We start from the raw sequence: 12,338 nt of genomic DNA on the forward strand, positions 1-12,338 counted from the left end.
GGAAATTACAAGTAGTGTGAATGCCATCAGTTTACCCAAAACTGTTGCTCACTCTGGGTAAGTCATTCCTTCCTTCCTTCGAAAATCTTTTACAGGTTCATGACCAGCCTTGGTAATACAGTGAGACCCTGGCTCTAAAGTAATAAAATCAACCGGCCATGGTGGTGTGCACCTGCAGTCTCAGCTACTCAGGAGGCTGAGGCTGGAGGATCACTCGAGCCCAGGAGGTTGAGGCTACAGTGAGCCAGTGAGCTGTGATTGAGCCACTGGACTCCAGCCTGGGTGACAGAGCAAGACTGCCTAAAAACAAAAAAAGGATATAACTTCTGTATCATTTTTGAGATGGAGTCTCACTCTATCACCGAGGCTGGAGTGCAATGGTGCGGTCTCGGCTCACTGCAACCTCCGCCACCCGGGTTCAAGGGATTCTCCTGCCTCCGCCTCCCAGGCACTTGGGACTACAGGCGCCCACTACCACATCTGGCTAATTTTTGTATTTTTAGTAGAGACAAGGTTTCACTGTGTTGGCCGGGCTGGTCTTGAACTCCTGACCTTGTGATCCGCCCACCTCGGCCTCCCAAAGTGCCGGGATTACAGGCGTGAGCCACCGCACCTGGCCAACTTCTGTATCATTTTTAATAGAAATTGAAAAAATTAAGTCCTGGAAGGGTGAGAGTGCAGGAAAACATTCGCACTCCTTGGATAGAGGGTAAATCACTGTTTTGGAAGCAATTCACTGCAAGAATGTATCCTGTGGATCTATTCACACAAGAACACGATGGAAATGCATGTTCACTGCAGCATATCCACCCGTCAATACAGGTCTGGTTAAATAACCTGGTATATCTATCCAATGAACTACTCTGCAGCCTCATTTTTTAAAAAATGAGATAGATAGGTAAGTGTGGATATAAGTAACTGTCCAACATATATAGCTGAGTAACAAAAATAGCAAACTAGAAAACAATGTATTATTCCATTTGTGCTGAAATATGTATGTTGGTATGTGTAAATATGTATGGTTGTATAGACAGTTCTTTTCTAAAATTTTTTCATTTTTAATTTTTGTGGGTACATATTAGGTATATATATTTGTGGGGTACATGAGGTATTTTGATACAGGCATGCAATGTGAAATAATCACATCAGCATAAATGGGGTATCCATCCCCTCAAGCATTTATCTTTTGTGTTACAAACATTCCAATTGTATTCCTTTAGTTATTTTTAAATGTACATAAATTACTGACTATAGTCACTCTGTTGTATTATCAAATAGATCTTAATCATTCTATTTTTTTTTTGTACCCATTAACCATCCCCACCAACCCCCCAATGCCTCACTACCCTTCTCAGCCTCTGGTAACCATGCTTCTATGCTCTATCTCCATGAGTTCAATTATTTTGATTTTTAGATTCCACAAATAAGTGAGAACATGTAAATGTCTGTCTGTCTGAGCCTGGCTTACTTCACTTAACATATTATTGCAAATGACAGGATCTCATTCTTTTTTATAGCTGAATAGTACTCCATCGTGTACGTGTACCACATTTTCTTTATCCAGGCATCTGTTGATGGACACAAGTTGCTTCCAAATCTTGGCTATTGTGAATGGTGCTGCAATAAACATGGGAGTGCACATATCTCTGATATACTGATCTCCTTTCTTTTGGGTATATGCTGACCGGATCATATGGTAGCTCTAGTTTTCACTTTTTGAGGAAACTCCAAACTGTTCTCCATAATAGTGGCTGTACTAATTTACATTCCCACCAACAGTGTATGAGGGTTCCCTTTTCTCCACATCCTTGCCAGCATTTGTTATTGTCTGTTTTTTGGATAAAAGCCATTTTAACTAGACTGTGAATATATATTTCTGAAATGATATTGCCCACTGTGATAAGACTATCATAAAAGCAATTTTTAAAAATAGCCCACATGTCCACATTCAGCTCCTCACCGTGTTTTCTCTTGGTAACTTTCCCTTCAGGATTGTAATCTGGTGGGTAAACAAGCTCCTTAAACTCATCCACCAAGGAGCCCAGTCTTTTATTCATTGCTTCAACCTTGGGCACTGGAAAATCAAAACACAGAAGAGTGGCCTGGTGAGTCACGAGCCCCAGTTTGCTGTCCACTTCCAACTCTCTGAGAACCAGAAGAGAGAGCACCTAACTGCTGAGGTGGGAGGGGTCTAGGGAAAGGTCTTTCCAGCATTTACCAAGTACCTTCCAACACCTGCATTTACTGTAATCACACATACTACCGCCAGGCACTGTTGTAAATGCTTTAAACTTACTCTATTTACTCCTTCTAACAACCTATAGGATAGGTAAATTTGTCCCCAGTTTTTTTTTTTTCTGTGGTGGAGTCTTGCTCTGTTGCCAGGCTGGAGTGCAGTAGCACGATCTTGGCTCACTGCAACCTCCGACTCCCTGGTTCAAGCGATTCTCCTGCCTCAGCCTCTTGATTTGTCCCCAGTTTTACAGAGGAGAAAAGCAGAGAGATTACATGACTTTCCCGAAGGGGAGTGGTACAGTGGAGATACTGAGCTAGATTCTGGGAATTCAAACAAGTGCTCATGCCTGCGGTGAGCTTACAGCCCAGTGAGAGTGAGGAGGTGGATAAAAACGATGCAGTGGAGTTGGGCAACACCATGCAAGAAGTGACTGTACAGGCACACTAGAACACAGGAGGGGTGGTGAAAGATAAGAAGCAGAAGGCATCAGGTGAGAAACAGCAGATGACATACACCTGGAAGGTAGGGTGTTAAGGAGGACAGGGCCAGTAGAGAGGTGGGAAAGATGGGCATGGCGAGGTCGTGGAAGCTTGGATGCCTGCCAAGGAATTAGGCCTTATCCAAAGAACCCTGATAGCTGCATGGAGGGTGAACTGAAAGAGGGTAAGATAGACAGGTGAAGTGGGGTGTGGGTGGGAGGACCCATATATATGAGAAGTGACAGAACTGGCAGGACTTACTGACAGAATAGGATTTATTATTTAACTGAAATTACAGAGCTGGAAACCAGAACGTAAGAAGAATAGGAGTGGGATGGGGAGATGACTGGCTGAAACAGGGGGAGCAAATACGACAGGAAAAGGCAACTTTGGAGGAAAGATCAGACTTTTGTTTTGTTTTTTGTTAGCTTATAACTATATTGTTAAATCAAGCTTCTGACATGAGCTGTCACATCAAGGGCGAGGGTGATGAGATGGGCAGCTCACATGCCCATATTTGCCAAGCATGGAGAGGAGCTCTTGCTGGTGTACCTAGATGGCACAATGCTGGAGCCAAACTGTGCTCCTGCTACATCAGAAGCCCCCTGCTCCACATCATGGGAACCTCTGCAAGAGCACTGGCTTCCCAATCTGGGAATCATCTGTAGAGTTTTAAAAGTACTGAGAAGCTGGGTGCAGTGGCTCATGCCTGTAATCCCAGCACTTTGGGAGGCCGAGGCGGGTGGTCACCTAAGGTCAGGAGTTCAAGATGAGCCTGGCCAATATGGTGAACCCCATCTCCACTAAAAAATACAAAAATTAGCCAGGCATGGTGGCAGGCGCCTGTAATCCCAGCTACTCAGGAGGCTGAGGCAGGAGAATTCCTTGAGCCTGGGAAGCGAAGGTTTCAGTGAGCCGAGATCCCACCACCACACTTCAGTCTGGGTGACAAGAATGAGAACCTGTCTCAAATGAATGAATGAATGACTGTACTGACGTCCGGCCGATGTTCAGTACTAAAAATAAAAATAAAAGTACTGGCCAGGCACGGTGGCTCACGCTTGTAATCCCAGCACTTTGGGAGGCCGAGGCGGGAGGATCACGAGGTCAGGAGATCGAGACCACGGTGAAACCCCGTCTCCACTAAAAATACAAAAAAAATTAGCCGGGCGTGGTGGCGGGCACCTGTAGTCCCAGCTACTCGGAGAGGCTGAGGCAGGAGAATGGCGTGAACCCAGGAGGCAGAGCTTGCAGTGAGCCGAGATTGCACCACTGCACTCCAGCCTGGGCGACAGAGCAAGACTCCGTCTCAAAAAAATAAATAAATAAAGTACTGAGCACAGTGGCTTATGCCTGTAATCCCAGCACTTTGGGAGGCCAAGACAGGTGGATCACTTGAGGTCAGGAGTTTGACACCAGCCTGGCCAACATTGGTGAAACCCAATCACTAATAAAAACACAAAATAGGCCGTGTGCTGTGCCTCCTGCTTGTAATTCCAGCACTTTGGGAGGCCAAGGAGGGCGGATCACGAGGTCAGGAGATCAAGACCACGGTGAAACCCCGTCTCTACTAAAAATACAAAAAAAAAAAATTAGCCGGGCATGGTGGCAGGTGCCTGTAGTCCCAGCTACTCGGAGAGGCTGAGGCAGGAGAATGGTGTGAACCCAGGAGGCGGAGCTTGCAGTGAGCCGAGATTGCGCCACTGCACTCCAGCCTGGGTGACAGCGTGAGACTCCGTCTCAAAAAAAAAACAAAAAAACAAAAACAAAAACAAAAACAAAAACAAAAAAAACACACATGCTTCTGGGCACCAACCTGAGCATCAGATTCAATCAGCTTGGGAGAGGGCTCAAGAATTTGCATTTCTCACAAATGTCCTGGTGACATTGAGGCTGCCAGTCCAGGGACCACGCTTTGAGAACTGCCAGTGTAACCTGCTGAGGGCAGCTGGCGAGAAGTGGAATGCGAGAGGAAGGGTGGGCTCAGAGTTACTCAGAGCAGCCCTAGTGGAAGAAGGGAAGCAGGTCCAGGAAAGGAGTTGGAGGGTTTCCACCGGCACAGGATGAAAACCCTGGTGGTACAGTGTTACAAAGCTGAGAAGAGAGTGGGAAAACAACTTCCAGTCTTCAATAAATACTTACTTAAAAAAAGCATATATTGGTGTTAGAGGGAAATACACAGGCATTTGATTAGAAAAGAGTGAGGGATGTAAAAGAGGAAAGAGTCAAAGGTTCAGATGTTTGAGCGGAAGGATATCCAGGTCCTACAGTAGACGCTGACCAGGTAGCTGGAGGTTCCAGCCAAGAGTTTAGAAGAAAGGACAGGGCTGGAGACGTGTAGGCCTGGGGGTCATGGCCATGAGGTGATAACTGAGGTTCCGCGAGTGGATAAGAAAACAAGAAGGCAGAGAAGAGAGGGCTGAGGATAGAAATCTGGGTCATTTAGGTTGTAAGAAATATTAGGACAGGCTGGGCGCAGTAGCTCACGCCTGTAATCCCAGCACTTTGGGAGGCCAAGACAGGTGGATCACTTGAGGTCAGGAGTTTGACATCAGCCTGGCCAACATGGTGAAACCCAATCACTAATAAAAACACAAAATAGGCCGCGTGCGGTGCCTCCTGCTTGTAATCCCAGCACTTTGGGAGGCCGAGGCGGGCAGATCACGAGGTCAGATCGAGACCATCCTGGCTAACACGATGAAACCCTGTCTCTACTAAAAATACAAAAAATTAGCCAGGCGTGGTGGCAGGCGCCTGTAGTCCCAGCTACTCAGGAGGCTGAGGCAGGAGAATGGCGTGAACCCGGGAGGCAGAGCTTGCAGTGAGCGGAGATTGCGCCACTGCACTCCAGCCTGGGTGACAGAGCGAGACTCCGTCTCAAAAAATAAATAAATAAATAAATAAATAAATAAAAATAAAATTAGCTGGGTGCGGTGGCAGGTGCCTGTAATCCCAGCTACTTGGGAGGCTGAGACAGGAGAATTGCTTGAACCCAGGAGGCAGAGGTTGCAGTGAGCTGAGATCATAAACTGCGCTCCAGCCTGGGAAACACAGCAAGACTCTGTCTCAAAAAAAATAAAATAAAAATAAATAAATAAAAATTAGGGCAGCCAACCCAACCGTTTTGAAAATAGAGGTAGAAGAGAAAACAGGACTTTCCCTGAAATTATAGGGCTGGATGCCAGAACGTAAGGAGTTGAGACCCTGGTAATGGAATAGCTGTGGACTAAAGACAATGGCTGTGTTCTGAGCACTTACTGAGTGTCAGGGCCTACATTTTGTTAACACCTTGTAAGAACAATATCATTATCCACATTTTACCAAAAAGGAAACCAAGTCTCAGAGGGATTAAGTAATATTCCCAAAGCTACTCAATTTAGTAAGTAGCAGAGCTGAGATCAAATAGACATCAGTCACCTCCAAAGCCTGTGTCCTAAACTACCTTGCTAGGCACTAGGCCACTGACTTCTGAATTTGCCTAAGGCCTGAAAGGAGGAGATGGGCTGTTTAGCTCAAAATGTTTCTCTTCCAGACACAGCTAAGTAGGCACCACAGTAACAATGGTCCAGTAACTCTTCTGCTTTTAACACTGGGGCTATTTTGTCTAAAATAAAAGAGATCATTCTGAGACCAGCCGGGCCATCATGGCGAAATCCTGTCTCTACTAAAAATACAAAAATTAGCCGGGCAGGGACCAACTACTAAGGAGACTGAGGCACGAGAACAGCTTGAACCCAGGAGGCAGACGTAAGCCACTACACCCGGCCGGAGTCGCTGGATTCTAAACCCAAATCCACCACTTATTTCCTCCTATATTATTTATTTATTTATTTTGTTTTTTGTTTTTTGAGACAGCGTCTCGCTCTGTCACCAGGCTGGAGTGCAGTGGTGCAATCTCGGCTCACTGCAGCCTCTGCCTCCTGGGTGCAACCGATCCTCCTGCCTCAGCCTCCCGAGTAGCTGGGACTACAGGCACACGCCACCACACCCAGCTAATTTTTTGTATTTTTAGTAGAGACAGAGTTTCACCATGTTGGCCAGGATGGTCTCAATCTCTTGACCTCGTGATCCACCCGCCTCGGCCTCCCAAAGTGCTGGGATTACAGGCGTGAGCCACTGTGCCCAGCCTCTTATTTTTTAACTTTCACCAGCATGTAGTCACAGGGTGGCCTAGTGCAGAGGCAGGTCTCAGGAGCCTGGCATTCTCCTCCTCTCACTATGGAACCAGCCAAATCTGTTCCGTGGCTGTTTAAGCTGGTCTAGAAAAGCTCCCAAACAGAGGGGGTCTGGGCAATGAGGTTAAGTGTTTAGAGAGGACTGGGAAATGCACCCAAATTACTGGTTCAGAGTGGAACCAGTAAGAAAGCCTCCCATGAAAAGAACTACTCGATTCAACCGCCTTACATGTCAGGTCCACTGCTTGTTCCGGCTCCATCAAATCCAAGGCCAAGGCCTCCAGGTTTCTGAAGTGCTGCTGCAGCACGGGGTTCTCAAAGCTGTCACTTCTGTTAAAACAATAATGTAACTCAATTGAAACATGACAATTTAAACATTGAAAAAAGAAGAATAAATAAAACCACCTGAGATACTACAGGTCCAGGGTGAGCTGAGAAAAACACAAAAACACCCCAAGTAAAACAGTTGAGGTCAGGTGTGGTAGCTCATGCCTGTAATCCCAGCACTTTGGTAGGCCAAGGTAGGCGGAATGCTTGAGTCTAGCAGTTCGAGACCAGCTTGGACAACATGGTGAGACCCTGTCTCTACAAAAAATTTAAAAATCAGCCAGGCATGTTGGTGCATGCCTGTGGTCCCAGCTACTCAGGAGGCACAGGTAAGAAGACTGCTTGAGTCCAGGAGATCAAGGCTGCAGTGAGCCATGATCTGCCACTGTACTCCAGCCTGGAGGGCAGAGCGAGACTTTGTCTCACATCAACTTAAAAAGCAAACCAGCCTGGGCACCCTGGCTCACGCCTGTAATGCAGCACTTTGAGAAGCTGAGGCAGGCGGATGGTTTGAGCTCAGGAGTTCCAGACCAGCCTGGGCAACGTGGTGAAACTCCATCCCTACAAAAAATACAAAAATTAGCCAGGTGTGGTGGTGCAAGGCTATGGTCCCAGCTACTCGGGAGTCTGAGGTGGGAGAATCACCTGAGCCCAGGGAGGTCAAGGCTGCAGTGAGCTATGGTAACACCACTGCACTCAAACCTGGGTGACGAGACCCTGTCTCAAAATAATAATAATAATAATTAAAATAAAAAATTATTTAAAAATGACATGAAAAAAATTATGTTTAGTGTCCCATTATGCAGGCTCTGAGAGTTGGTCTATTATATATGTGAGAGGGAATGACTTGAATTACTTATTCTTTTAAGCCTGTAACAATTTACACTAGATTTATTTACTTTTGCTCATTGTGGAATAACAAACACAATCAAGGAGAAGGGCAACTAAGAATCCCACTATTTTTTCGAATTTGTTCAACCAACCAATCTGGCTAAGTACAGCACAACAGAGCAACCACAGAATCCCAGAGTCTCCAATATAATAAAAGCTTCCATTCTCTATATGGCTTTCAAAAAACTATTAATAAACAAGTAGTAATCTGTTAGTTTGCTGAAAAGAGTAGTGCCATTCTCTTGGCCTATGCCCAAGCTAAGTTTCTAATAAGACTTTCAACTCAGGAGGCAGTTCCAGAAGGCCTGAGATTGACTCACCTGTATGTGAAGCGAAGCTTCTCAACGATAGCCTTCATCTTGTCCACCTGCTCTGAAGTTGCCATGATTTTTTCAGTAAAGGGCATCTTCCTTTTATCATCAGCAAAAGGTAAAAAGACCAGCTGGAAGCCTGAAGAAGGGAGATAAATTTTCTTTGATTTGACTTCAAGTGTTGCAGTCACTTGTTTCTCGGCTCCAAATTCTTCCTTCTATGTCCTGTGGTGCTGGTGCTGGTGCTGGGGCCGGGGCCCCTGCAGGCCCCATTTCTTGAACTTCACCAGCTGGTTTTTGTTATCATCTGCCTAACAGACTCCCTCTGCAGTTTCCAGGAGACTGCAAGGGAGGAGGGGTGCCCCTTCCTGTATACAGTAGATCCCTTATCCCTGGGGAATATGTTTGAAGAACCCCGGAGGATACCTGAAACCTCAGGCAGCACCAAACCTGACTGCCATCAATTGAAACATGTTTCTGTCCATGTTGTACATTCACAAATTTAATATTTAATGTTTTTTTCCATCTTTTTTTTTTTTTGAGATGGAGTTTCACTCTTGTCACCCAGGCTGGAGTACAGTGGCACAATCTCGGCTCGCTGCAACCTCCGCCTCCCAGGTTCAAGCGGTTCTCCTGCCTCAGCCTCCTGAATAGCTGGGATTACAGGCGCCACCATGCCCGGCTAATTTTTGTACTTTTGGTGAAGACGGGATTTCGCCATGTTGGCCAGGCTGGTCTCAAACTCCTGATCTCAGGGAATCCACCCACCTCGGCCTCCCAAAGTGCTGGGATTACAGGCGTTAGGTACTGCGCCCAGCTTTCATCTTTTTTTTTTTTTTTTAAGACAGGATCTTGCTATCACCCAGGCTGGAATGCAGTGGTGTAATCACAGCTTACTGTAGCCTCTACGTCTCAGGCTCAAGTAGCCTATCAAGTAGTCAGGACTACAAGTGAACACCACCACATCTGGCTACTTTTTTGTTGTTTTTTTTTTTTTTTTTTGCAGAGACAGAGTTTCACCATGTTGCTCAGGCTGGTCTCAAACTCCTGGGCTCAGGCGATCCACCTGCTTCAGCCTCCCAAAGTGCTAGGATTACAGGCATTAGCCACAGTGCCTGGCCTCCTTTTCTATTTTAACTAAGCACTTCTCATGTACTGTGGCAGTAACTTTTACAGTTTGAGGTGCAACAGCAAAACTAGCTGGGGCCAGACATGGTGGCTCACGTCGGTAAGCACAGCGCTTTGGGAGGCTGAAGGAGGAGGATCACTTGAGCTTAGGAGTTCGAGACCAGCCTGGGCAACATAGTGAGACTTTGTCTCAATTTATGTAAAAAAAGGGAAAAAAACAAACAAACAAACAAACAAAAAACAAACTAAGATGAATTTCTTGTTTTTTTGTTTTGTTTGTTTTGTTTGTTTGTTTTTGAGACAGTCTTGCTGTCGCCCAGGCTAGAGTGCAATGGCGCGATCTAGGCTCACTGCAAGCTCCGCCCCCTGGGGTTCACGCCATTCTCCTGCCTCAGCCTCCCAAGTAGCTGGGACTACAGACACCTGCCACCATGCCCGGCTAATTTTTTGTATTTTCAAGTAGAGACGGGGTTTCACCGTGTTAGCCAGGATGGTCTCGATCTCCTGACCTCGTGATCCACCCGCCTTGGCCTCCCAAAGTGCTGGGATTATAGGTGTGAGCCACCGTGCCCAGCCACTAAGATGAATTTCTTTTTCCTTCTTAACAATTTTGTGGATAGAAGATTCCTTCTTACCATGTATCTTAGCAACCTCAGCATAAAAAAAAAAACTAAAATGAATTTTTTCCCTTCTTAACAATTTTGTGGATAGAAGATTCCTTCTTACCATATATCTTAGCAACCTCAGCATGTATTTTTTTCTTCCTTAAAGTCAAGAACTCTCACCTTTTCATTTAAAGGAAGCACTTTATGACTTTCTCTTTAGTATATCCAAATTGCCAATACCACTACACTTGTGCTTTGGGGCCATTATTAAATAAGGGTGACCTGAACACAAGCACCGCAATACTGATTACCTTGACAGTCAATCTGATAACCAAGACAGCTACTAAGTGACTAACCGGTGGGTAGCATTTACAGTGTGGAGATGCTGAACAAACGGATGATTCCTGCCCCAGGTGGGATTGTGCTTTTAAGTTATTTCTGGAATTTTCCATTTAAAATTTTTGGACCATGGTTGACTATGGGTAACTGAAACTGCAGAAAGCAAAACTGTGGTTGTGGCCCTCCTGTATTTACTGTTCCTATCTGTATTGCCCCAGCAAAGACCCTTTACCTGGCAGCAGTTGGTTCCAGTCTCCAGCTTTTTCGATACATCCAGAGCTAGCCGGACAGTGCCTCCTCCCTGGAGGGCTAAGTCCCAGCTCCACGGGGGCCTCCTCTGAGCTTCACCCTCGCCCATTTTATCCTTACCCTCTACCACGTGATAAATAAAAGGTAACAGGTAAGGCTTATCAGGCTGATTTTAGTTCAGTTACTGGCTGGTTCTGGAAGGACTAAAAAATCTAGGCCCTGTAACCAACTGCTGCTACCAGGCGAAAGCCTTTGCTGACAATGCTGACCACACTGAGCAAACAGGAAGAAGCAAGTCCCTCACCTCTCCTCTGCCCTTTGGTCTCCCTCTAGCACCCACTATAGACACAGCCTGAGAGCCAGCTGTGAAAGATGAAATTAGGTTTAGATCATTTCAGCCTCAGCAGTGCAGAGCATAAAAGGGTGGATTTGGAGCCGAGATACAATAGCTTAGCAACTGAGCACTCCTGAGCATGCTGAGGATCAAAGTTAAAACTACAGTAACTCATCTCAAATGTAAAACCACCCCGAGGGAAAGGTGCTCCAGAACGCCCAACTTTGTAGCTAAGGAATATTAAATAGAAAGGTTAAATTACTTGCCCACGTTGACCAGCTAACAAGCAGCAGAGATGGGCCCAAAACAAAAGCAAGCAAGCTTCCAGACACACAAGCAGAAGATAAAGTCAAATCTGACTTTAAAATCCATGGTCTTTCCGCTATACCTCACTATCTTGGCAAACCCCATGGTTGGTTTGTATAGGAACTAAACCAAACATGAGACATTACAAGGGTGCCAAACAATGGCTTTGGAAAGAAAGGTGTCGGCAGTGAGGTCCCAAGAACTTGTGTCAGTAATCTGCAAACAGTCCCCTAGGCAGACACTTCTCTATCCTAGCTGCAGATCAGCCTTGTATGGCTGTGCAACCCATCACCACATTTAGTGGCCTTACCTGGCTGTGCATTAAATTCACCCAAGAAAGCTTAAAAATAGACATTTTTAAGCCCCATTCCCAGAGACTATGATTCAGTAGGTCTGCATTAGGAGCCCATGGATGATTCGAAAGTATGAGCAAGGTTCAGAAGCCCTGGAAGTATCTCTGCCACATACCTGGAGGAGTCACCTGAATTTTCTGGTCATCCAACTCTTCTTCCTGTGGCACCAAAGCCACAAAATAAGGAGGGATGTTCCTGCGGGGTGTGTATCTGCACAATGCTGCAACCTCCTTCTCCAGACACTTGATGAGCAGAGCACTGAACAGGGTTGAGCTCCCTAGAAAACAAAAAGCCCAGTGACCAGCCTCCTAAAAAAAGGTTTCCTCCTTTCTTCTTTTAGCCCTACAGTTTCTCTTCCATTTTCTTTAAAGGGCTTATTTTAATTTTATTATTTATTCATTTGAGATAAGGTCTCACTCTGTCACCCAGGATAGAGTGCAGTGCTGCAATCACAACTCACTGCAGCCTTGACCTCCCAAGCTCAGGCAATCTTCCCACTTCTGCTTCCTGAATAGCTGGGACTACAGTCATACACCATCACACCCAGCTAGTTTTAAGATTTTTTGTAGAGATAAGGTCTCTCTAAGTCACCCACACTGTTCTCC

At 45.8% G+C, this 12,338-nt stretch overlaps 1 protein-coding gene across 1 annotated transcript in view; it reads right to left on the reverse strand.

Moving 5' to 3' along the window:
• The window catches only part of XRCC6 (X-ray repair cross complementing 6), a 43,908-nt gene that overhangs the window by 621 nt on the left and 30,949 nt on the right, over positions 1 to 12,338 (reverse strand). The window contains exons 9-12 of the mRNA XM_030815461.1: positions 11,849 to 12,010; positions 8,429 to 8,558; positions 7,120 to 7,220; positions 1,961 to 2,074 (exon numbers count right to left, since the gene is read on the reverse strand). Of these exons, the coding sequence (XP_030671321.1) occupies positions 1,961 to 2,074; positions 7,120 to 7,220; positions 8,429 to 8,558; positions 11,849 to 12,010 (507 nt within the window). The remainder of the gene's footprint in view (positions 1 to 1,960; positions 2,075 to 7,119; positions 7,221 to 8,428; positions 8,559 to 11,848; positions 12,011 to 12,338) is intronic.

The sequence above is a fragment of the Nomascus leucogenys genome, chromosome 7b (assembly GCF_006542625.1).
Source record: "Nomascus leucogenys isolate Asia chromosome 7b, Asia_NLE_v1, whole genome shotgun sequence".
Lineage (NCBI taxonomy): Eukaryota > Metazoa > Chordata > Mammalia > Primates > Hylobatidae > Nomascus > Nomascus leucogenys.